Here is a 27,721-nt window from a genome sequence, read left to right on the forward strand (position 1 = left end):
TTTTGAAAATGTTAGAATAGACATCAAGTTTTGTGAAGTGACAGCTGCATACACCAAAGTATTGTGATCTACTAAAGTATTACAGCATTCAGAAAACTCCCCGTGACAAGTAACAGAACAGTAATTTAACAGAGATTCATACATAAAACAAACAAACAAATAAATCCTTGAACTTTCAGAAGATGCAGTGTTTTCACATCAGTAAACCATGTCAGGCACTCAGGAATCCAAACAAGAGCTTGGCTTGGTGCAGTCAACCGAGTTCTGTTCCAATTTAAATATTTTGGTTAGAGGTCTGATTTTCTGTTGAAGGCAGTGTAATCCCTGTTGGGAATGCAGTTTGCTTTTTCTCCTCTCCTTCTGCTCAGCCCCAGGAGCTGTGCCAGCAGAAAGTACAGTGCATTTCTGTTCTGCTGGAGGAGAACAGCCAAGAGGTGGTGCTGTGCAATCCCTGGGTCTGGAGAAGCCTGTCAGCAGAACCCTGTGTTTGTAAAACTTACAAAGCTGTCCAACTGCAAGCAGTGGTTTCTCAGCATGTAAAAAAGGCAGTAAGGTTCAAATACCATCCTATTAATAGGGCATTTTCATTTAATATCAGTTGAATAAAGATCCCTGAGTATTTTGATTTGGGGTTTGTCGATTTGCTGTCAAATCCTAATGAATAAAAATGATCTAAACCAAACTGAAGCAGAGTCAGTGAGATTATTTTTTAACTCAATGGCCTTTTCCTAGATTTCCCTGTGCTAAAGGTTTGCCTCCTCAGTGAGCTAATTACCCATTGATTCAAAGTAAACAAGTTTTCAAGTGCCAGCCTGGACACTGCCCAAACTCCTAAATTCTGCTCCTTGGAAACACCAAGACTGAGGCCAACTGCAAATCTGGACCAAGTTTTTTGTGTGCACATGAACGTGTTGGTGTGGGAAAATGAACCAACTAACCGAAGCTAAGTGGTAATGAGCAAACTTCAAAAAGTTTAGAAGTTTCTAGCACAGATCATGTTCATTTCAGAGCCAAGACAAAGCCAGTGGTCCCACACCTTGAGGAATTTCGCTGGAGTTTTCAGGATGGTGAAGCAGAAATTGATTCTCCTCCCACAGTCGTGTTTCAATAGATAACTCTGGACAGTTTATTTAACAGCTCCGTGGCTGATCAAACACAGCAAAGAGATTGTGTCAGCACCTCCAAAGAAAAGCTGCTCCTCACCCCCAGTGGCCATAACTTTCTACCCAAGGCAGCAATTTGCCTTCTCAACCACCAGGTGAGAAAGCTGCTCATGCTCCTTTATGATCACAAAACTAAACAATTAAACTCACAATTGAACCACTCAAATCAAGGCAATTCCTAAAAAGCAAGGATGCAGCCCGTGGGTAGGAACTTATGTATGTGTTCCAGGATAAATTTTTGGTATCAAAATATCTTTAAAATGTAATTTTCAGTTTAATTTGCAGCAAATCCTCTAAAAGAAAAAACCAAAATTTCTCAGAATTTCTATTTTGACCCATTTTCCTTACATTCTCTCAAATTCCTTCAAGTGGAGAATAAACAAAACAAAAGGTTACTTTGGTAATGATTCAGCCATATTTTTGAAATAGCAGCACTGAAATGTTAGTAAATAGAATTATTGACATTTATTCTTCTAGCACACCATTCTTTGACATTATAAGCCTACAGACCTGCACAGGCATACATCCTGATGTGAAATCCAAGGCTGAACCTTGAATCCCTTCCAGACAGAAAACCCAAGTGTCCCTAATGACAGAGGGGCTTCTACATCAGTTAAATGCTAAGATTGCCTCAGACTTGAATATTTTTCGTCCATTTACCAATATGTGCTAATTAAATTTTTTTCCTGTTCTTTATTTAATAAGAATTAAAATCTACCTTGCTATTCTACCAATCTTTTTATAGGAATAGTATGGATACTCTTTTCTAGAATAGGTTACCACAGTTCCTGCAAGTTTTACACAGGCAATGAGACTTTTATAATTGTTTATTTCCTATTAATATCTCCAGATTTCCTCCAGCTTTTCTCTATCTTCCACCAAAAGGAGTCATGCTGCAGCTGAGCTCCAGCAAGGCATGTTCACCCTACTGAGCATAGCAACGAGGCCACTGACATGCAAGGAACCTCAGGAAAAAAATAAAATTGGAAAATCAATATATATTTAAAAAATAGCCATCCATGTAATCAGCCCTGAGAAAACAGCAGCTCCATCAGGATGATATCATCACTCTGCTGATGAATTAACTGAATTGACTGAATTCATCATTTTTGTTTCTCTGGGTGGTTCTGGTTAATCCAGAGCAAGAGTAATGGACTCAGTGATCCTTCTGGGTTCCTTCCAACTCAGAATATTCTGTGATTTAGTGGTTTTATGCTTCAAACATGGCATCTACACAGGCGGTTATTTATCTTGTGGGAAGAAGGAAAAGAATGGCATGGCAAGAGATTATTGGAAAATTCATGGTTTGCACAATTTTGCACTTCTTCAATGCTAAGACTCAGTTAAAAAACACAAGAAATATGTGGGCTGCACTAGGAAAACAGATTTGGAAAACTTTATAACAACATAATGCACTATCTGTGTTAAACGTGAGCTTTTTCTTCCTGTTTTAATTTTCTTCATTTTAGAGGGAAAAAAAAATCTCTATCAATATCTATCTATATACACATGGATATTTTTAAGCCCAGATTAATACACGAACACCTAAAAAGAAAAAAAAAAAAAAAAAAAAAGGATCCTGAGCAGCTATTTCAATTCTGTTATTCCACTTATGCAGTGGTCTAATTCAAATCAGAACATGTCTTCAACATAAATGACCTTACAGGAGCTGGTTAGATAATGAGATAACCAGGTAATAAAATGAAGGAGAAAAAAAAAAAAAAACCAAAAAAAAACCACCAACCAAAAAAAACCCAGGACATTTCAAATGGACATGAACATAATGTCCATGCATTATGGAGACTTAAACTCCCATTTATATTCTCATTCAGAAACAAAGTGGCCTCAATTGTCTCCAACTTAATTGCTTTCAACTTGAAGAAAATCACTGATAGGGAGACATAAATCATGTAGCTTTTTCCTGGACATCACTTCTATTCCAATGAGAATAACATGTCCATTTCTGGGTCTCCTTCACAAAAAAAAAAACAAACAAACAAACAAAAAAAAAAACAAAAAACAAACCCAAAAAACAACAACAACAAAAAAAACCAACACCCAAAAAACCCACAAAAAACAACCCACAAAAAGCCAAACAAACAAAAACACACACCAAACAAAAAAAAAACCCCACAACCAAAATTTAATTCATAGATCTATGGTAATTTCAGTACAAGAGCATTTTGAGCAGAAGCTTAATTAGTGAAGGGCTGAGGGTGAGGGGTGTGAGGAGCAGAGTAAGGACTCCAATCCCACAGGAGGTGTGAAGCTGGTGGGAGGAAGTGTTGGATCAGCTGTGGATGCCCCCAGGCAATGCACTCAGAGTTTTATTTGTGCTGTTCATGTGCTCAGCCTGGCTTGCTGAGCCACTTCTGATGTTTAGGGCCCAAAAGCAGAGGGCAGAGCTGGTTTGGGGAATGAAGATGCTGAGGTTTGACAGCTCAGCTCTCCAGGAGAACCTGAGCCCCTGAGAGAGGAACCATGCTGCTTTTGTGTTCCTCTGCACCAAACTTGGGATAAGTGAAGAAAAGTTTTACTGACTTACAAGCTATTTTTGGGATTTTAATATTTGTTTTTTTCTTTTAACAAACTGCAGCTATTTGTAATTCCATAAATGTTTTTGTATTCCCACTGTTTGGTTTTTTTTTCATACTTGCTGACACTACTCAAATGTTGTTTCTCTTAGTAGCAATATATGAAATCCATTAGTGGGCACATGCTGCATAAGAAAAAAGGCTCACTTTAGTTCATGCTTCACCAGTATTACTCTAGTTAGCTTTTTATTCTCCAGGCAGTGTTGTTATTATACCAAGTCTCAGAACATCAGTTCTGAACTATTCTAATAACATTGCCAGTGTTCACTTTGCCAGCTCTTTCACAAAGGATTATTATAAAAAATACATCCTTTGTCACTGCTATCAGTATTTTTTTTCTCTGAATGAAGCTTGGTTTGAGCACCAAATACAGCCCAACTTCAGGGTAGATACAGAAGACTGGATATTAATTATACTCATCCATCTTTATTTTCAGCAATGTTTGATTAATGAAAAAGTATGCACAATAGCAACACTCATCATTACTTGAGAACATGCATGTAGCAAACCTGTTCAAACCTATTCTATTTTTATTGTTTTGATTATATGTGTCACTTCAATCCAGACCAATAACTTGACACTGTTAATGAGCTCCTTTTTAATGCAGTTAGGGCACATGCTTGGTATTTTAATTCCTTTAGATTTGTCAGTGACTCTGAGTCCTTTTCAACTGAATTGTTTCAACAAGTCCTTTTCAAGCTGACTTTTTCATACAAGCTCATATCTTTGCATGTTCAAAAAACAAAAAATATTTATTTATTTTTTAATTTGCTGTTAAAAAGAACCTTAATTTCTCCTATCTTCAGTTTGCACATGAATGCAGAATTGTTGTATCACCTTATTTTGGGAAGGAGAGCACATGTGACAATACCCCTTGCTTCTTTTTCTTACCAAGAGCAGCAGCCACAAGGTTTCCAGTGAGCAGACCTGTGCTGCTGCACTGGAATTGAAGTTTCAAGGGATAAAAAATCCAGGGGGAAATGCAAAGATGAAAGAGTTTTCTGTCTCAGTTTAGTTACAAAAATTAAAATTAAAAGATGGAAGAACATGTAACTGGAAGCAGTTCTGTAAAACCTGAGATCAGAAAAAAATATTTTTTTTTTTCATAATTTTCTAGCAAGCATTTGAGCTAAAGGGATAAAAAAAGACGTGGAAATAATTTTAAAATGATGGGTTTGGGTTTTTTTCATCTGTGTAAGTATCTTTACTTCTCTCATCTTATTTTGGCTCCTCTATTACACCTTCTCCAACTGTTCACAGGCTGAAAGAGGCTGTGGAGGAAAGGATGAGCAATAAAATATGAATTCTTAATGAAAACTTTCATATTATGATTAGTTACTACAAAGTTTTTAGTGTTTTTTGGTTTCAGGGTTTTTTTGTTTGTTTTGTTGGGTTTTTTTTTTAATGATTTTTTTTTAAGATTCTTTTTCAGGCCATCTTTAAAACTTTTTTGAAGTGAGTAGGTCTTATATGTATCTTACAGCTCTTTGAAAATCTTTGTGACAAGAAAAGGAACTGAGCTCTTTTAATAATGGCATGTTATTAAACCACTAATGATTTGGCTGTTTAAAAGTGAGCGTTAATGATTATAACTCTCCTCTTTGATCAGCAGAAAATGGTGACTAATCTGATAGGGAAAAAAAAACCCAACCAAAACCAACCCAAAGTTTTAAGTCTCAGAGTCCCTCCTAAGCCCAATGGCTGCTATAACAGCTCAAATGCAAGAGAGTAAAAAGAGAATAAAATAGGCAGCAGACAGTAAGTGCAGCTGTTTTATTTTTATCCTGAACTACTCCCCTGTCTAAATAACAAAGAAGCAAACAAAGAAAAAAATAGATGGTTTGACCTCCCCTCCTTTTTGAATTTCTACTCCTCTTCTCTGCAAATTTTCCAGTTCCTCACTGATACCTCCAGGCAAATGTGAGCTGGATGCAAACTATTCATTGTGCCCAATACAAATTGCATTTGTGGTTTGATTTTTTTTTTTTTTTTTGGAAATGCATAGGTAGAGAAAGAGAAGAAAAACAAAATGTCTGTCAATAAATCTGTTTCAGAAAGGTCTCTCTCCACCCCTCACCAGCTGATTTGCTCTCTGCTGGCTCTTGTGGATTTATTAATGCAGAATTTTAGGGCTGGCCTTGGGTTCTGTCCCATCAGGGATCTCACCCATCTTCTGTCCAAAATCCCACCAAGCAGGACAGCTCTTGCTGGCTTACATGTCTACCCATGGTGCCAAAGAGGTTGAGTTGTCAGCCCAAAACTCTTTTTCATTTATATCTTCAATCTCTTTAACTCATTAATGGCTGTTTTCCATCCTCTGGGATGTCCCAGACCCCAGGCACCATCTCCTGTGCATGGCTCTCTAATAAGGAAAACTTTTCATTCAATGATGTGTACATTTTTTCCATTCCCTTCAAGTTTTTGTGAAAAGTGCTCAGTGGACTTTGCATTGCATTTTGGTCTGGCCAATAAAAGCAAACATCCCAAGAGGATGGCCACACACAGCTTAAGAAAAAACATTTGCAACAGCATCTGAACACCCTGATCACAGCATGGTGATGACCAACCCCCAATTTCTATCTCGTACCTCTACCAGGTTTGAGAGGTAGAATAAATTCAAAAGTAAATCTTAAAAAAAAAAATAGAAAGGCAGAATTAAACATTTCTTATGATTTTTCTTCTAGATCCTTCAAAAATGGTATTTTAAAGCTGCTGTTCCAACTCTGTTGTTATATGGAAGGATGAATTTCAAAATTTCTTTTTGCTTCCTCCTGTCTTCTGAAATTTTAGACTGTCTAAATTTCCCCACTGTGTTTTACACAATGACATTATGTATTTTTAATTATCATTATTGCTTTCATACTGTGGCTTTGATTTGAGCCACAGAAGAAATCTGTGCTTCCCATCTTCAGAATCAGGGAGGAGGTTCATAGAATAATATTTTTATATTTTTTCCTCAGAATAAATTGCTGATATGATAAAGTAGACAACTTCAGCTGTTAATTCTTCACTTGTTTCCCATTGCTCCCCTTTGTTAATCCCAGAGGTATCAACTGATTGCCATTACAGATTCAAAATACAACAGAGTATTTTTTTTTTTGCTGTTGTGCTTTTGTTTGTTTTTTCCTGACTCACTAACATTACCAAGAAATGGTACATAACACCATAACACTTTTATAGCTGTTGTTCTTCAATCATCACAACACAATCTCTTTTTGAATGCATTCACAAACGTTGTGTGGAAGAAATAAGCAGAGCCTGTGGTTTTTTTTGTATTTCTACACCATAGCAGAAAGAAAAGCCGATTAAAAGATTTATTCAAATATTTACATGACACACACTATTGCAGTATTAAAATGTGAGCTTGCTCCTTTTACAAATCTCTTTAGAAGTATTTTTTCCCCTTTGTTCCTAATACAACTTTTAAATGGCAGTCACAAGTTTGAGTGACTCCAGCAATGACTCAATTGTTCATCCCCTCTGGTTCTTCTCTTCTCCCCCTCAATCCACCATCTCTTTTATTGGCCTCGTGTGCCCTGGCAGCCCAGAAAGCCACCCAGGTCCTGGCTGCAGCACAAGAACAGTGGACAGGTCAAGGTGAGACCCCATCTGCAGAGCTGCCTCCACTCCTGGGATCCTCAACACAGGCAGGACGTGGAGCTGCCAGAGCAACTCCTGGGGAGGCCACAAAGATGCTCCCAGGACTGAGCCCCTCTGCTCTGGAGCCAGGCTGGGAGAGCTGGGGGTGTTCAGTGTAGAAATGGGAAGGCTCTGGGGAGACCTCAGAGTCCCTTCCAGAGCCTAAAGGGGCTCCAGGAGAGGGACTTCAGACAAAGGATGGAGGGACAGGACACAGGGAATGGCTTCATACTGAAGGAGGGCAGGGCTGGATGGATATTGGGAAGAGATTCATCCCTGTGAGGAGGTGAGGCCCTGGCACAGGGTGCCCAGAGAAGCTGTGACTGCCCCTGGATCCCTAGAAGTGTCCAAGGCCAGGCTGGACAGGGCTTGGAACAACCTGGGATAGCAAAGGTGTCCCTGCCATGACAGGGGGTAGAACTGGCTGAGTTTTAAGGTCCTTTCCAACCCAAACTATTCTGGAATTCTGTGATGATTCTAGGGAGGTTCATGTAGGAGGTGTCTAAAGCATTTCCTTACTCCATTACTGCTCCTCACATCCTTCCATGCTCCAGCCTTGCTCTGCACATCCTTTTTGCAATGTCACCCTGTGTAACCTCTAGTCACACATCTCCTCATGTCTGAACAGTTGTGTCAGTGGATGCTACATCAATATCATCCACATTTCAAACCTAACCCTCTTGAAGTTCATCTTTTTCCATCAGCCTGGGAAATAAAGTAGAAAGTTATGGCTGGCATCCCAAAAAGGCATCACAGCCATTGGTACAAGCTTCACGTTTCTGGAACCAGAAGCCCCAAGGCTGCAACCTCATCTGTTCCTCCTGTCCTTTCCCCAGTTTCTGGCATTCCCAAAGAAATCAGAAAATGGGTATGAAGAGAAATTAAGACACCCTGGTATTTATATTATTCCATATACATCAGATGTCTGAGCAGCATGGCCAGGACTGAAGTGTTGGGAGGGCACTGCAGCACATCCCCCTGCTCCAAGGCATTTTTGCTCTGTAAAATGGTGCAGCATGTTCCCCATGGCCATTGTGGTGCAGTGGAAGGCAACAATTTACCCAGAACACTGGAGGCAATTAAGTAGACATATTTACCTAAATATAATTAATAAATATGAAGATGTACACAGTTAGCATTCCACAATATTAGTTCCTAATGTTACTGAATGCATCCAAATATCAAAAAGTTTGAACAACAGGCATTGCATGCTTCTTATTAAATATAAAGAGATGCAGAGCCATAAAAAAAAGTAAAATGTGTGGAGGCATTTAGCTGGTTGTGGCAGAGCTGGGAGAGAACCTAAATCTGATCTATCCTCTTGTGAGCTTTAAATGTGTTACCTTCCCCATCATCAATGTCTGGTGATCAGAGTCTCATGAATATGCCAATGTAATACTGGCTGAAATACTTCAAAAAACCATTCCCTGTGAGTACAGCAGACCTGAACTGAGGATCTCAGCTAAACCCATTCTAACCCAGCTTGTATTTGTTTCATGTTGACAGTCAGCAGCACCATCATCAATTTTACACCAATTTCATGGACCAGCAAAAGTAATTGCTTCTGTTCCTTGACCACTGAAGAAAAGAAGTCCCGTATTAAAATTTATCAAAGCTATCAACTGCAGACATATGGAGCCAAACATCTTAGTTCAAAGGCATTTGATAGATAATATATTATTGTAAAACAATTTATTCTCCCTCTGTTACCAATTGCCACTTTATTTCCTACTCTCCTTGTCCCAGCTTTTCCTTCAATCCATGTTTCACTGCCACGTCTGGGCTCTGAAGCGCTCCCAGAGATCAGTGCAGGCACATTCTCTGCTCTTGGAAATGCTCTCCTTAACACAGCTCTGATACTTACACTGTGCTACCCTTAATTGATAATTAGTTGATGTAACAGATGAGTACCAGCACTGCAAAACCCCTAACTGGGTAAGTTACCAGCTCACTGGGGGAAGCAGGTATTTTTCTGGTGGTTCTGCATTAGATCTACTCTGGAATAACCAAAACGTCAAACACAGTTGTGATTGATAAAGTGCTGAAATCCTGCCAAAGTAACATGCTTGGAAGAGAAACATAACAAATGTGGCTCTTCAAGAGCTGTATGAATAGCAAAATCTTTTTTTTCCCTTCAATTTCAAATTCAGTTTTATGAGAATAAACTTTTATGAAACATTCTTTCACTCCCTGTGTGATATGAAAGAGTCTTAGTAGCTCAAATTCCATTGTAAGCTCACAGGAGAATATATCAAACATTACCACTAAACATCTAACAGAACTTGCAGGCACACAGATGTAAAATTAACCACACTCAGAAAATATATTAGTGAGTGCAGCGAGGGGAACCATTTGGAATGAGCAAATTTTCCACCATGACTTGGCTGTTTTATGGATAAAAGCAGAATTTCTGGTTCATGACACAACTAAACTCCTAACACATCGATGTGAACATGCAAGAATAGCAGGGCTTGACCCTGTGCTACTACAGGAAGTTTATCACAGACATAAAGGCTTGGGATCACACACTGAACTTCTTAGAATTGGAAATGATCCCCTCTGGGTGAGCAGCAACTCATTTGAAGCTCAACTTACAATATAGGTAATTTAGTATGGATGGTTTTGTGATTTTCTTAAATCAATAAACCCACCAAGTTACCCAGACAGAAATACCACCCTAAAACTCTGACACCAAAATAAGTCTCAACTATGATCATCATGAAAGGGTTAAAAGAAAAAAAGGACAGAAAACAAAAGACAAAACAAAGGATCAGATTTTTGAAAATAGCCAGAATGCTTTTTGTTTATCTGTTTGCATTGTGGATCAAAACCCAGTCAAAAACTAACATAATTAATATATAAATTGGGGGTTAGCAGTTAAAATGTGTGTTAGGTATCTTATTAACAGAACATACATCAGATAATTAAGAAAAATGCCCAAAAAAACAAGTAATGAAATAACTGCTGAACTTGCACTCTGATAAAATTTTACACAGTGTTTTCACCACAAGATAAATGGAGATTGCTTGTGGCCTTTCCTACAGGCCAGCTCTTCCCTCTCCCCACTCCTCCCCTTGCACGTGGCACTGAACAGGTGGCTCTGAGCAGGAATGGTTTGTAGCCAGCAGATAACAATTGAAATCTCTTATTTTTCTGTCCCTCCTCACAAAACCAAAGGCTTGGGCACAATTCCTCCATCCCTGACAGATAAGATTAGCTAATGACAAGCTTTGGATTCATCCAAAGCAAAGAATATACAAGTAAAGGCATAGAAAAAAGGCTGCTGTCAGCAAATTTGAAAGCTTCAAGTTCTTTCAGATCAGAACGTGCAGAAAATCAATTTCTACATGAATTTTTATTTTTCTTTTTAAACAACTCTGCAGTCAGATCAAGTCAAGCTTACCATCTGCTGCAGAGAGAAATACAGCTAAACTCAAGCTCACATTATCAAACTTCTTTGTAAACTTTACATGCAAGCTGTTCCTGTCAGAGCTGTAGTCATTGTGATAATGCTTCTTAATATTCGTTCAGGCTTTAAATAAAGACTGACAAAAGTCCACATATGGATGGCAAGCTGTTCTACTGTAAATATTTTTGTATTTGTTGAGAAGGGGCTTATGGCAGTTTAGGACATATTCCACCAGGGATTTTGGTCTGAACTACTTACTGACTAATAAAACCAAGTTAAAATGCTTGTTCAAGACCCTTACCAAAATTTAGTTATAAATTAATTTGATCCTATTTCTACTCCTATTTAGTAATGCTTTTATATCATTATTGTTTAAAAACTTTTCCCAGCTGGTGGATGTTATAAATTGGAGGACATTTAGTACTCTGTATTTTAATCAAGGCTTAATTCCGAACTGGCACTGAATGTGGAACAGAAAATGGTAATTTTACCATTTTACCATTAGAGCTGACCCTCTAAAGAATAGTAAAATTTCTTCCACTTTTTTTTGTGTAAATAACCTCAGTGAACTCATTTCCAATATTCCTGTAAATGAGGGGATAGAGCATAAAAATCCTTCAAAAACTCCTTTCCCACATCCTTTAGTTAGAAGCACAACTTACAGAAAAACAAACACAAAAGCAAATGTTGTGACAAGCAGGGATTAAATTGCTTTCTCAGTTTTGATTCCATTTTGAGAAGTCACAAGGCACATGCTGCAATAATTATTACAATTAACAGTTAAGTATTTGCTCCAAGTTCATTACACATTATTGCTTTAGTATAGCAACTATGCAAGTAACTCAATACAGCAAGATAAAAATAGTTATTAAAACACCTGCATGGAACAGATACATGATGTGCAGTCACAGAATCAAGTGCAATAAATCCTAGAGCAAAGAAAGAACCTTACCCTGACGTTGGATCGAGAGCTATGGCCTTGGGGTTGCTCAGGTCCAGCTCGATGAGGGTCACACACACTGACCCATTCTGGCTGCAGACAAAGATCCTGTCACTGACGTGATCCACAAAGTAAAAATTCCCAGTGATCCAGTCCATTGCTATTTGCTGCACATCTGCCAAAAAAAAAAAAAAGGAAAAAAGAAAGAAAAAGGAGCTCAGGAGTGCAGCTTCAATCCAAGTAAGCGACTGCTGACTGCTCTGCCAGCAGATGCTCCACTCACCTAAAGAGCTCCAGCTGCTTTACATCTATTATAGGATTTCTAATAAGGAATCCAATTCTCAGTATACAAATAAGGGTTGGAGAAAATTTTTCCTTTTTAAGTACAGACAACTGATTGCAACCACATTGGTATGAAAGATACACATTTGTTTTGAGCTCTGTAAAATATTTTTAAGTCTGTCGTGATTTTTTTTATGGTCTCCTCAGAAGCAGCACCACTGAATGATGGTGCACCTGTGAAGCAGCTGAAACACTGGTGGTACCAGATTGCTGGGGGAGGGCAGCTCTGAAGTCACTCAGATTCTGGATTTAGTGTTCTAGGATGTCTGTCAGACCCTGGGGATGGCACACTGGTAAAGCTTAAAGGAGTTTGTTGGTTATATTTGAAAGGGACTAAAAGCAGACCAGAAATATGTAACAGAAATTTTTAAAAATGTGATATGCATGTCTAAAACCATATTATCTATTCATTAATTTTCATTTAAAAAACCTCTTTCTTGTAGTTCTGGATGCTGCTAGATTTCTGATAGCTGCTATAAGAAGTAGCATCAAAGTAAGTTTTCTGTGATAATATTCACTAACATTCACTAACAACCAAGTTTTCCTTCTCAGACCTCTGTGGCAGCTTCACAGCACCCTAACTACTCACTCTGTTCTTTTCCTCGTGGGATCCTGGAACCACACTCTGTAAATGCCCTAAAAATCCTCAATTTTTCTTATAAACTAGCTGACCTGCCCATACACCATCTTAGTGTTACAGTAAGCAAAAGTACAGGAAAGTGCAAAGAACATAACTTTATCAATATTATTTAACTAAGATTTCTTCCTCTTCTTATTGACAGTATTGTATTGATACTACTCTGTAAGACATAATTAGTTATTCTTTAATAAAAAATGCTGCAATTAATAGACAATATATATGATGTTAAATGTTCAATATAAATGATTTTTTATTTAAAAAACTTAAATATGTTTATTATATTACAGCGTTTTCAAAATAGTGCTAACATAAGCCGAGATTCTGTCATGATGAGAGAAGCCAGATGTAATAAAATATCATTACACAGAGAAGCTGGTTTGGTTTTTTTAACTTCTAGTTTTCTGTATGCTTGTAATCCTTCAGATGGGGGATTTTCAGGTTTGCTTTCCACAATCAAAAAAAAAATACAAACTGTTGCCTCCATCACATCTACACTGCACTGGAGAATAGTAAGTAAACTTGATCAAATAAAAATTGTATTCATTGAGTTTTTGATGATAACTCAGGGCTTATGAGCCTTGTACTTAAAACAGACATGGAAGTTCATTTATTGTCCTTCAAAGTGCAGGTAACTTAAATAAGATTTATTCAGTGAAATACCAGGAACACCAACTGTATCCCACCTCAGCCACCTCATTACACAGTTCACTGCTGTCTTCTGTCTCTCCCATTCCTGCCCTTCCACCACTCATTTCCCTTTTAATTCAAAGTGAATATTGGGCCTGATAGGTCCTATTACCAAGATCTGCTGAGCCAGAATAAAGAAATGCTCTATTTAGTCCAATATCCAAACTCCAGAGAAGGCCAATGTCAGATGCACTGTGAGATATGTGAGATATTTATATATTTCAGACAATAGGAAGAAAATACATTTTTTTTCTCCTCCCTTTTTCCAAGTAAAATAGGACATGCTTTTAAAAATGCCAGAAGAAAACTCTGTGCCTCTGGAAATCAGTAATACTTAAAGCATTTTCAACGTGCCTGCTCACCATTTTCTAAAGTTGGACTCATGGAATGAAAAATTTATGGTTTACTGATTCAGGAAGACTTTTGAAAATTGCAGATAAGCTTCTGTGTTACAGAAACATTTCAGAAAATATCTTTTAAATGGGACAAAAGGTACAAAAGGGATCCAATTTCAAACATTTGTAGAAATAAGACTAGTAATTAAATTCCTGCAATGAGAGCTCTAGAAGATTGCTGTACACTGGGAAGTGGATGAAAAGGAACAAGGTTAAGTAGCAGCAACTTAGAGGAGTTTTTCTTATTGTGTGAAAAACGTACCTATTTTGAGATAAAAGTGATATATATGTGAAAGGCCCATCACACACAGGTTGTTCTATTTGTTAACATGACAGTACTTACAGTTATAAAATGTTTGCTCTGTTCTTTCCTTAGGTTTTTGGTAAGACATCCCAAGAAATTGCACCCAACAGCTTAGGTTGATTATGGAAACCAAGAATAATTCATTCAAGGTCATTAGGGATAACTATTTGCATTAGGTAGTTAAAACTGAGCTCAGCATTCCAGGAAAAGTGAGACATCCAGAAGCAATACCACACCATAAACAATTAAGAGTATAGCAAGAAGAAATAATAAGGGATAGTTAATTCTTAGCAGATGGGATAGTTAAAACTAAGACATAAATCATGTATTTGTTTTTACTGTGTTTAAAGAAACATAATAGGATGCTGATCTAATTGTGAAAAAGAAGAGGACCTGGGCTCTGAAACTTGAGCTACAGCCAAGGGGACCAAAGCCTGTCTACAAGGCAAAAGTAAAGGGTCACCTTGACCTCAGAAGAGCATCGACCCATTTCAGAACCCATGATCCATTTCAGAACCCATGCCCCATTTTGGAACCCATGCCCTAGTTCACAACCTACCGACCCATCTGAGGTGATGGACTGCACAAGTGTGAAGGAACTTTGGACTCATTTAAATACGTTTGAATACTAAGAGGGGGTAGGTGGGGTCAGGTAATGAAAATGTACTGGGTGTTTTGGGAATTATATGAATATGTAAGACTTTTTTAGATAAACAGAGCCCGTGATTATTCGCACACGCCTTTGGAAGTTGTTCTGCTTGTGCTTGGCGCTATAATAAACACACCACTTTTCAACTTTAATTAGTTGAAGAGTCATCTACCCATGCTTCATTCCTGCTATGCAAAGAACACTTCCCTCCAAACCAGCCCACCACTGTCCTTAGCAATTCACGTGGGCACTGAGCACATTTGGCATTTGTGTGTTGGAGGCACCATTGCTCTGCTCTGGGGTTCGTCTCTGTTCCTGCCCCTGAGTTGGACACATCCACTTTCTCATGAGAGAAGATTGTAAAGAATTTTCTGGGTCCATTCCCCCACCAAATTAAATGCTACGTGATAAATCCCCTCGGCTGGCAGAGAATGGGTGGTGTGAACCCCATTCTATCCCATGGTTTGGTAGCAGCTCTGCACGAAGCTGCTGTGAGTGGCTCCCCAGTCGCATGCATTGTAAACCACAGAGGAAAGGCTCTGGTTGAACTGGGGACTTTTAAAATATATATAAAACTTTTTGTACTCAAGAAGTTGCTGAATTCATTTCATGCCTATTTCATCATATATAAACCCCACTATGTGCAGATGTCTGGTCCACTCACATCTTTAAAGTAATTGATCTTTTTTTCTTTCATTTATACGGTTTCAGAAGTCTCTAAAAAGAAATGTTTCCCCTTGAAAACACACATATTTATTCTGAGCAATCTTCTATATAGTTTTGAGGGCTTTTCCTACATTAATAACAGTTTCCTTGGAGCATTTCTGCCAAATGTGATCATCTTTCCTTTATTACTCTCTAAAAACTAGGATTTCCTCTTAAGGACTTCATAAAGAATAGTTAAGACAGCATATAGGTTAAATTCTTCTCTACTTAATGACATTATGTAGACTGTGGGCACAGCAAAAGTGTGTCTGGAAGTGAACTTTTCCTATGTCTTTTAAACACACAGACATTATTAGACCTTTAGAGAAAATAATAATTTCATATAATGGTGGCTAAATCTTCAAAGGGTTCTGGAAATATATGTCTTATGGCCAAACCATAGTTTATGGAAATCTGAGAAAAAGAGAATAGCTCTCTTTTTTCACTTTGATTTTCCAACATATATCTTGTATGAATTATTACGTTTATTTCCATTTCAAATCAAGACTAGCACAAGACTTCAGATTTTTTGTAGAAGAGAGGGGAAAAGCAGTGACATATTCTTGTATTTCTGTTACTGCTGAAATCATGGACTATCTATTAAAGTCAGTATTATATTAACAGATTTCTTTTTTCCCAGATGTAGAAACAAAAATTAGCAAGATTTTTCCTGTTAAAAGCTTCAGTATAAACATTCCTTGTTTTTAATGTAAGAACTGATCTGTGCAAACTACTCAGTGGAATTCTGGAGTTGTTGGACTGTTTTTGATAAACTTCTGAGTAAACTGGGGAATGGTTTTGGATGAAATGTAATTAAAATTTGAAATATTCCTTGAACTCTCCATATGTTTCTTGTCAATGAAGAAAGAGATAGACCATTTCTCACTGTTTTAAGGGAAAGAACTTAGCTTCTACTGCATTATGTAGTCAATTTTTCCTTAGTCTGGACATTACTGCAATGAAAACTTCCCCATATATGCATATATAAATCTGTATTGGGTTCATATTTAGATTTTCCCCATATTAATATATATTTTAAATATATATATTTGAAAGTCCTTAAAACAATCTTTGTTTTGGCACAGAAATGTTAGTTGGTTTTTAGAGTTTTGTGGGGTTTTGTTTTTTCTTCTTTTTTTTGAGTTTGTTTTTGGTTTTGTTTTGTTGGTTTGGTTTTGTTCTTTTCAAAAAATTGATTATAAAGGAAGAATTATTTTGTTGGTTTTAAATTGCCAATTTTTCTTCTATAATCCCTACATCTCCTTTCTGAATACAATGTCCAAACTGGCATGGCTATACTTAGTTTAATTTATTATCTTGTTAGAAAGAAAAAAAGAGATAAAATTATGTATTTATCAGGGAACAAACAAACTTTATTGCAAAGACAAGCAGAAAATCACTTGGGAGTAGCTTTTGCCTCCACTGAGTAAAAAGCCAAGTTTGGAACAAGACAAGGAGCACCAAGTGTTTTTTTCTTCTTTTTTCTCCAATAGCCATTGATGGTGAGAGCAGGTAAGAAGTGTGAAAACACATAAATGACAAGCTGTGAAACCCTGCAGCAGCACAGCCTTTGCTGTGCCACTCTTTTGACATTAATGCTCCTAATTAGCAGCCCAGACAGCCTTGTACTGACACTGTGCCTTGGGAAAGTGAAGCTGGAATGGATTTTCTCTGTGCCTCTTACACTACCAAGAATTTGCCATAATTCTGTCTGCAATGCCACTTAAAAGTATGATTTTTATTAAAGATGTCAGCATTCAATAAGTCAGACACACTGGTGTCTCAACTTTTAACAGCCATGTCCGGAGTGATTATTACATAAGTTGAAAAATGAAAAATCAAGTGAAAAATATCCATCCATCTTTTTCAAATTACTCATCCTCAAATATCTGATTCCTCTGAATTAAATCAACCTTCACAGATACTCTTTGTTAGAAGCACAGTGCTGAACCTAAAATATACTAAATTTAAATAAGCACTTTAAAGCATCTAGACTTCAAGTTCCTCAAAAGAAGAGAAAGCTTTTCCTTTTCTTTGTGGAGTAAAAGCATTTCAATTTCAATCAATTTGGTTACTGACAAAAATATTGTTGGCTTTCTTTCAATCGTGGAGCAAAATATACTGCATTAAAAACCTATAAATGTGAACACTGAGACAATAGCATTTTCTCCAAGCTAAAGAATTTTCAAAAATATAAGAATAATCTAAATATTATGAATACTTAATGAAAGCATCCTGATGGCTCAGAAAGACACAAAGTCTCTCAGAGACGTATTGGATTCAGGTGCTCTGAGATTCAGGCATTCAGCTTCCCAGCAGGTGCAGAAAAGAAAAATTCTGGGCATTTGGTGAGGAACTGGAACAGGTTGTGGCTGGAAGTGGTTGTGGTCCATCCCTGGCAGTGTCCAAGGCCAGGTTGGAAAGGGCTTGGAACAACCTGGGACAGCAGGAGGTGTCCCTCATGGAATGAGATGATCTTAGAAGTCTCTTTCAACCCAAACCATTCTGTGATTTCACAATTCTGCATTGGCTGAGGTGGAATATTGAGCAGTTACTGAGAGAGGAACATGAAAGTGTGGCTTTAATAAACTTCCTTCTTCTACTGAGGGTCCAAAAAAACCAATATAACAACAACGACAACAACAATCATCAGCAACATCCTCTTCTAACAAATTCCTTTACACAGCACCCAGTGGAAATGTGATGATGCCCCAGATATATTTGTGCCTTTCCCAGGAATTTTACAACAGGGTAGCAAAATCTGGCCCTAAATTCTTAGGCATTTTTAAGCATATTTCTTATTTTACTTTTATTATAGAATGATTCTATCAGGAAATGCATCGAGCTTCTGGAACGAGTAAGAGGAGTGAAATTTCTGTTACTGGGCCTTGCATCACAGAGCTGGCTGTGATGCCAATGGGTTAAAGGAGCAAGGAGAAAGAGTGAAGCAATTAAATAAGAGCCCTGTGAGCGGCCCTATCTTTTAATCCTGGCTGTTAAGATTTTTGCAGAGGGTGAATTTTCTGACATCAATCTCATGTCAGAAATTTGTAAGAATAGCTGAAAACCGTAACATTCCTAATTTCTGCATTGCTGAGTCTCAAACACATTGCCCAGTGATTGCAAACCTGTAATGGGGTCCCAGTGGCCCATGTACATGCTGAACAATAAAGACAGATTTATAGAGGTACATAGCTATAACAGTCCTATTTTTTTTTTCTTTTTAGCTGCACATTCAACAGCTCCTTATAAATCTAGTGAGACTGTAAATCAAACCCAGTTATTTACTTCAAAGCAGTTAAGTCACCCACTGTTAAAATTAAAGCATAATTCAGCTGCAACAGGCATCCCACTGAGCACGTGGCCTCGAGAGCTGCTGTGGGGACATGGTGTGGCTGCTCCAGGCTGTGACATTCCCCTCCTCCAACCACCTCCCACCTCCCTAGGACTGCCCCCTGCATGGGTTATGAACCCCATAAACCATCATCACACAACAATAAAGCCACTTAAAGCGTTTTTCCACAGACAGCCTAAGCAGCAGATGATTACAATGCAAAGAGATGCCAATAAATTTATGGAGTTGCTTTCAAAATGCAAAGTATTTAAGAGAAATGACTTCCAGAGAAAGTTTGAACAGTTTAATACCAGAGGCAAGCAACAGTGCTTTAAGAAATGCTTTTTGGGGAAACATTGAGAAGTGAATTATGTCTGACAACTCTTAAAAAATGGGTTAGGCAACCCAGGAAAGGAAACTCACTCTGCATTTTTTTTGTAGAAGGTAACATTTGTTAGAGAACTCTCATTCACAGGATCCAGATGTGCTGTAGGTTCTTGCAGGTACTATGCAGGCCATAATTTTGTAGGATAATTTCATCTGCTGCCCACTCTGGTTGCTCTTAGCAATAAATGGTCTAGACAACATGAAATGCAGGACATGCCATGACCCAGTGGTGTAAATCAATCCCAAAGGACATTATTACACTCAGTTTTAATCAGAAAGTAATAGTGGTCCTAGAGAATTTAATTTTGTTATGCAGACACATTCACACTGGGCACAAAAGTCTTTGTCTTCACCTCAAACATATTATGGGAAAAATGGAAGAATAACTCTTGCAACAAACAAACAAACAAAACACACCACCAAAAAAAAAAAACCCACAAAAAAACCACCCAAAAAAACAACCAACCAATTAAAACAAAAGAAAAGAAAATAAAAACCTCCAAAACATTGTTAAAATAAATAGAACTTGCTTTAAATATAATTAAAATCTGCATACGGAGTCCATTTTAAATCCAGCTGGAGAATTACAACTTAGACAATCTAAAAATATTCTCCATATTAAAAAATATGACCTGTACAGTTTGCAAACATACACCTCATTTCTTCACACAGTATTTTGGTAACAAAACCCTACCATGTACTTTATTAGATAAAAAAAACCATCTTTATTAGGGTTGCTACAGGGAAAGAAAAAAAAAAAGCTTCTTATATTCAGGACATTGAGCTTTTTTTCTTCATCTTTTCCTTTCCCTCGAGCAGAGGGATCCTCACACCATGCCATCAGCAGGCTGCCACTCCTGCAAGACTCTGAAACCACTGCTCAGCACCTACAAAAGTCATCTGAGAAAATCAAATAAAACCCTTCCTGCCTACCATTGCTGCCAACAGACAATAATCAATGCAATCCATGCAAACATTACCTCATCCTCCCTTTCCTCCTCTCTATCCTTTTTTTTTCACCCATTTATTACATATTTTCAATATCAAAAGAATAACCTTTGAGGAGAAGACTGTTATTTATTATATGTGACCTGACCAACAAAACAGACAACTGCCCAGACTTAAAATATTGACATTGTTACTGCACTTAAAAATAATAAAACAATTCCCTGTGAACTTATTTCCAGTAATATAAGAAATAAAAATAAAACATGGCTTTAGATTTATACATAAATTATTTTTCTATTCATTTTCAACCAGACATTGGGACACTGCTTTTTTGTTGTTGTTTATTTATTTCTCTCATCACCCATTGGTGCTCTTATTGGTCTACCCGAGCATTATCTTAAACCAGAGTGGCACCACAGATCCCATTAAAAGTCTCATCAATCGCTCACACAGCCGGTGCTCCCAGAAATATGACTCCAGCTCAATGTGATTATATGTCAGAACCTGACCTTTGCTTTCAGAAGGCTTCCAGCCCTTCCCAAAACTGCCCACTCCAGGAAGATGTGAGTCCATAATCCCACCTGCCCACAACCCCTGAAGCTCCAGGTACCTTGTGCCAACCACTCCCACCTTGTGTATCCCCCAGCATTTCAGGTTCTAAACCTCACAGTACCTGTTATTTGTTATTCACAGAATCCCTGGGTTGGAAGAGACCTTCAAGACCATCGAGTCCAACCCAGCCCCAACAGCTCAACTAAACCCTGGCACCCAGTGCCACATCCAGGCTTTGTTAAACACACACAGGGATGAGGACTCCACCACCTCCCTGGGCAGCCATTCCAGACCTTTATCACTCTTTCCATGGAAAAGATTTTCCTAATATCCAATCTCTATTTCCCTTGACATATTCTACATTTAAAGGGGAAAAAACAAAACACAGCATATTGCCTTTCTTTCTACATCACTGTTGCTTTCATGTAAACAGTTAAAACAAATTGTCCCAACCCTTGCAAAGTGCAGACGAGAGACAGAAATCTGCACTGCAGCCTCCTCCAGGTCCACTTGGATTCCTCCTAGCAATAATTTTTACCTATGAAATTTTTGCCTACCCCGATGTGAGCTCAGTTCTGTGCTGAGGGAAGCCAAAGGCAGCACGGTGTGACACTGAGTGCAGCAGGGGCACAGCCCCAGGGGCTCCTCAGACCCTCGTCCCTCCAGCAGCTCTGCTCTGCAGAACACAGATCTCAACGCATTTGCAGGCTGTCATAAAATACATTTTCTATTGCTTCATCTTACTTGAGTTGCCTTTTCTCAGTGGGTTTGTTTCTGCAGGTAATGCAGGGTTATGACTGTTTAAAGAAAATCTGAATTCTGCAATCAGTTGTAGAGACTCAGTGACAAAACAATAGCATCTCTGAAGTATCTCTTTTAAAAGTAAAGTACATATTATCAGTATATGCACAGGGAAAAGGCACTAAGAGAAAAGACACTGATCTTTCATAACACATTATACTTATCTCCTTATATGTCAGTAGAAAAGCTCCCCCAAATTAAAAAATGTGATCATGCATTTAAGTAAAAGAGCAATAAATGACATTCAAGACAAGTCCAAAATTGTCAAAAAGAGTGAGGGTGTCCTGAACTGTCAGTTGTGGCACAGATCCCCACACACTCCTCAATCAGCTCATTATTTTTGCTTACACAGTGTGACAGAAAAGTTATGGAATTACACATGCACGGAGAGCCCAAACTTTGTCCCCAGCTCAGAACTGTCACAGTGAATGCCTGGCCCAGCACATGGAGTGGCAGCTGCTGGGTGACATGCTGATAACACTCAGGGCATCAATTTTATGCAAGCGAACTGACCCTTTGCATATCCTGTCCTTATCACTTCATTGCTTACAATGGTCCCAACATTTTATGTCCAGAACAAAGAAAATCAGATTTTGCCTTTGCCTTTAGCAAAAGTTATCTACTTCAGATAGAACATTTGTTGCATGCAATTTGTCAGTTTTAGAAACATGCCTCACTCAACCATTGAAAATGTGCAAGAAAAACTAAGATTTTATTATATTGAATTCAACTGACAAATGGTGAAAAGTGAATAATGAGAACTTTGTTGTTACATTTTATCTATTCCATGATGCTGACACAATCGATAATGTTTTCAGCATTTCAAGTTCTATTCCAAAGCTGAAGTCACAAGAAAGTTTTAAATCAAATTTTCTTCATTCCAATTAGAAATCCACAATTTTATGTATTGAGAGCAAAAACAATATTTCCATGATCTGAAGATATTACTTGTTGAGCCAGCCATTCCTTCTGCCAGTCAAAGGAGTTAAAAACTGAATAAAGCAATCCTATATTAAATCCCCACAATCAGATGGTGGTTTTAATTTGTCATGTCCATCACCATGTAAATAATAATCACAACTTTACAAAATATGCAATTCATCTTTTTGTAAGGGCTCCTGATAAAGTGATAAGGAAAGAACGAGTCCTTTATTTATTCTGACACACACACAAACTTTTTGGTGTGTCTCTGCCACAGACTCCAGTCCAGCACAGAAACACCCAGGCTGCTGTGAGGACAGAAAGCAGAATAGGCAAGAGCCTAAGGTGCTGTAGCAGCTGATTTTAATTTCATCACATATGTACCTTCTCTTTCAGATTTGCTTCCATTAATGCAATTATTCATTATTATTCCCTTCTGAAAAGCATGCTCTCTATTTACCCTTTTCCCTGCAGTAGAACAAAGCATCAGATCAAAACCTGAGTTTCAAAACAGCAATTTCCAGAGGCCACAAGTTTGATCAGGAGTTGCATATTTGTGATTTTAGTCTATGAAAAGATTCATAGACACAAACAGATCTTTTTTTTTTTTCTTTTCCTGCTGCTTCCCCAAGATTTACAGCAGGTGGAATGTGTGGTTCAGCTGTGCCATCCCCTGTGGGTCACTCCCCTGCAGATCTCTGTGCAGCACAGAGAATTCCTAACCCTGCTCAGGCTCATTGCTAACAAAATACTGTTCCCTCAAGGCTTTAGCTACTGATAAATCCCTCTCTGGGATGGACTTTGGTCTGCAATTGCTCAAGTGCTTCATTTTTATATCTAAACATGGTTCCAGTTATGATGTTGGATGTAAACAAACCGTATTTTGGAGTTTATAGTTTTTATGTCCCCTTTGGTCCTATAAAGACAAAAGTACTTTCAGAGAAGACACAGACTTTTTAAAGTTTCCTGAAATGTTGGTCTGTGCCTCAAGAAAAATCTTTAAGAGGCAGAAGAACTCATTTAACGACGCAATCCAAAGTGCATTACGAAAAAGATAAAAAGCCCAAAACCAAGAATTCTTGACTTCTTCAATTGAATTTAGTAGTGTTTTTTAGGTTTTTAATGAAGTCTTAATTAAATATTTGCATTAATAAATAAATATCTGTATGGAAAATTTGCTGTTGATTAGTCCAAATGAAGCAAACTTGGTTAGCAATGTATGTGAGTTGCATTTACAAAGATATTTTACCACTCAAGAAGACAACCACTGGCTAAATCATAAGAGATGTGAAATTTATAGAGACAATAATAAAGTACCAGTAGGAAGCAAAAAAAGTTATGCACATGTAATTAGCATATTGAAATACACTGGAATATTAATCATTTATTTTACTGCCATTAAGAAAGTTTCCAAGAGTGCATTTGAAGCCTCAAGTCCATAAACAACTTTACTGAAATGGGCAGCAAATAGAGAGATAAATAAGTGATAAATAAGATAAGATAATACAAGTGTTTGTCTCTCATTTATCTCCTGTATCTCTCCTCATTGGAAGAAAGGCAGAGGACCCTGTGAATACTGAGGAAATGTGGAATAATTCCAAGAACAGTTCAGTAGCTACCAAGAACAAAATGAAGCCAACATGGTGCATGTGGATGCCAAAGTTTTGTGGAAAAATGTGAGTCGAATCCCATAAAACATGCAATAATTAATGCCACATTTCAGAAAAAAAATAAATTACTTGTGAATATGTTTTTTGTTTAATCAGTACTTCACTACTGTTGCATATGAAAATATAAATGCTTTTGTAAAATATTCACTACAAAACTGTGATTTACATTAGCAGAAACCTAGTTATCTACACATTATATCTCTACAGCCCCCACAATTATTTTATTCCTTAAAAACATTGTTAACAAAATCAAAATGCTACTGTTTTACAAGAAGCATAATAATTCAATTTGACAGAGACAAAGAGTCCCTCAGAATTCTGATGGATAAAGATAAATTTATGTGGTGACTGCTACTTTGACAAAAAGTCCTTTTTTCTTTACAAAACCCTTCTGCTCTGTGGGAATTTGCTTGCTTGCTCTTGTATTTCCTCCCTGGTGCAAGAGCTTTTCTACCCAGGATGCATTGGATCTAAGGAAGACATAAAAAGATCCAGTCATGTCCCACTTTAGGACAACAACAAATCTGGAATTAAGAAGGAATTCCAAAAATGGTGAGCTAGGAAATTGATAAAAGAGGGAAAAGGGAATATGGCAATACAACACTGATAATTTTTGTCTCTATGCAGAGAGAGCATTCAGGAGACTGATCCAGGCAGAGCCTAGGAGTTTAGAGAAGGGAAAAAATACAAAACAAAACAAAAGCAATAAAAAATTTGCATGGAGAAATGCCATTGAGATAAGGCTTTTTATTTCCTGTACTCAGTCTGAGATGTAACTGTCCAGGATACAACTACTGAAGAGTAAATAAAAGAAGAACATACATCATGCCAGCTTTGCTAGGAACAGAAGCCAGACACAGGGTTTTGACCAATGTCAAAATGTCAGCAAGATCAGTTGTGGAAGCTGGATGAGTAACAAAGCTTGCAAAATAGTAACATCACATCTTTGAATGACTGAAAAAATCTGTTTGTGGCAATTAACAGTCAGTTAATAAGTAGCTCTGGTGTCAAAAAGGATTAAGTGCAGATACCCTAGCTTTGGAATGAAATGCCACCAATTCAGGCTCTGCCGTGGGATCTTGTGCCTCAAAGTGACACCACACAGTGTTGTGGTGACAATACTCAAACCAGCAGAACAATTCCCAAGCCAGATGGAGAGGCCTATACCCAAAAGATGCAGCAAAACCAGACAGATCCTTCACAACTAATATTTGGAACCTCTTAGGAAAAGAAAGGCCCTCTTAAGGTTTCAGCTATACAGATTATATCTTAACTTCTGTGCAAACACCATTGAGAATTGAGGCATAGACCTCATTATATGCATATTATTCACGTTAAAAAAAGATAATAAATTTGCAGTACACACCACAAAGGATGATGCCCAAGTGATTGTGCTTATTAGAGCAGAAAGGTTGAATGAAGAGGTGAACTACCCTCATCCTTCCACTAACCCTGAGAACAATCAAAAAGGGTGTGCAGAACGAAAAATCAGCAAAGACAAGGAGCTAAAGAGAGGAGCACCCTGATCAAAGGAAGTTTCTGTACAGGTCTAAGTCTCTAAAGGAGTCTTGGCATTACAGGGGACAGAAGAACTCTCTGAAAAAGGACAATTATCAGATAGCACCATTTCCTGCACTAAATGGAAGTCCATACTGCTCTAGGAAAGCACCTTATTGAGGCTGTATCAAATCCTGGAGCACATGGAAATAAAAATGTAAACAGGGAAACACAAAAACCCCAACAGACACTGAGGAGAACTCGGGAAATATGCAGCCTGACACGTAGGACAGAGGTGGACCAAGGATGACCCAAGGGGATCAGTCCTGGTTCTCTGTGGAACAGCACCAAGTTCCAGAGCAACAGGCTGTGCTGGAACCTGTGTGAGACAACATTCATGAGCCACCTGGAAGATGACATGGATAACAAGGTGATGAGGTCCAATAAAAATGAGATTTCCAGAACAGCAAAGAGGATGGTCTGTTTTGAAGAACTGCAGGACCTTAGGAGGCTGACTGGCTGGATAGTGAAAGGAGATGGGAAATTCAAGCTGAATAAACAGTTAATGAGAAAAATATTCTAGTTTTGTACATTTACTCATGGCTCTGTCTAGAGCACTTAAGAAGGAGATGCTGACACTTAAACAAATTAAAAACCTAAAGCCAAAAAGCAAGAAAGCCCACCTTTGGACAAAGCAAGAAAGTCCACTATCCCAAAACCAGCATTTGACCAGTCTTCTCAGAAATGCAAGGACAGCAATGCAAGATCATCCAGAGCTTGAGAAGCCCACATTCAGGAAAATTATTCTGTGAAACCCCCTTAGGACACTCTTCTCCTCTCCAATTTGGGCGCCCATGACTGATTCAGGTGCTCTGAACACCACAAAGGAACCATGTGAGGTATAGATTGCCTTTGACATGAAACTTTCTCCTTTCTGTGCATCTTCTGGGCTGTCTATCACAGGAGGAAAAGCAAACCCACATTCTACAACTGTGTGACAGCTCTTACTGCCTGTCTGGAGGCAAGTTTGGGGCAGACTTTGTAGGAATAAACACTTTCCCCCAGATCTTCACAGTTTTGCTCCTGCAGAGTAAGCCAAACTTTGCTCTGATTTGCCATGAATATTCATGGCACTTCAGAGGAATTGCTGACAGGAACACCATCTCCAGTGCTTGGGGTTTCCTTCAGTGACTGAGCCTCATCATTGCCAAGGGAAATTACTGCAGCTACTCTGAGCACAGCAGTGTTTATGGAAAATCACTGCTGAGAAGTGGTTCAGCTCAGGAGGTGGAGGAGCCATTAGGGGGACCAAAATCAGGGAAGGAAACAGTAATGTACCCAAACAGACACTCCTGGCTCCTGGCCAAATTCCCTGGGCCTTGATGTTCTTCATGGCACTCACATCCAGAAAGTGGGAGATCCAAAAAGCCAGCTTGGATTGTACCCAGCAGGTCAAGTAGAAGGTTCTGGGTCCCACAAGCAGAGAGGCAAATCCCTCTCTCTCCAGAGTCCACCTCCTCCTTACCCACCCCCTGCTCTCAGCCTTGGCAGGTAAAAACTGAATTACTACAGAAGGAACAAGATATTTCTCTTAATCCAGAGCAGTCCTCTCCAAACACAGCTGCCAAAAAGTCTGTGCCCCTTCCCAGGTGAGGTGTGATCAGCTGTGGGCACAAGGCACAGGTGGCAAAGCTGAACACAGGCACTGCAGCATTGCTTGTGGTGTGCTGAGATAACCGAGTGCCAAGAAAAGCTGAATCAAATGTCAGCCAAGCAGAAAATATCATGCATCATCATTGAGGCATCATCCCAGAAGAGATTTTGTTATATTCTGTAGAAGAATAGCAGCTAAAAACCAGGTTGTGCTGCCTGGTGCTGGTTTGTAGAGCATGAAAGGTGCTTGTAATGATGAAGACACAAAATGCCTCCTAAAATGAGGAAGAAGGAGATTCTTGCATCCAGAGGATGCTGCTCTGGCCACCTCTCAGCTCCCACACACAAAAGCATTAATGTAAGACTGCACATCATGGCTTTGAAAGGACAGAAAATTGGGAGATTTTCCCCATTCATACCATTAGAAAGAACTTTTGTTAGTTTGGGCCTAGAGATATCAGCTTAAATAAATGATTGTTCCTGAAAGTCTT

The 27,721-nt window shown here is 38.3% G+C and overlaps 1 protein-coding gene across 5 annotated transcripts in view; it reads right to left on the minus strand.

Annotated features, from left to right (window-relative positions):
• LRP1B (LDL receptor related protein 1B) overlaps positions 1 to 27,721 on the minus strand; it is a 622,229-nt gene that overhangs the window by 253,984 nt on the left and 340,524 nt on the right. For all 5 annotated transcript variants that reach the window (XM_064435270.1, XM_064435269.1, XM_064435266.1 and 2 more), the window contains exon 7: positions 11,758 to 11,920. In XM_064435270.1, coding sequence (XP_064291340.1) covers positions 11,758 to 11,920 — 163 coding nt within the window. The remainder of the gene's footprint in view (positions 1 to 11,757; positions 11,921 to 27,721) is intronic.

Source organism: Passer domesticus, chromosome 10 (assembly GCF_036417665.1).
Source record: "Passer domesticus isolate bPasDom1 chromosome 10, bPasDom1.hap1, whole genome shotgun sequence".
Lineage (NCBI taxonomy): Eukaryota > Metazoa > Chordata > Aves > Passeriformes > Passeridae > Passer > Passer domesticus.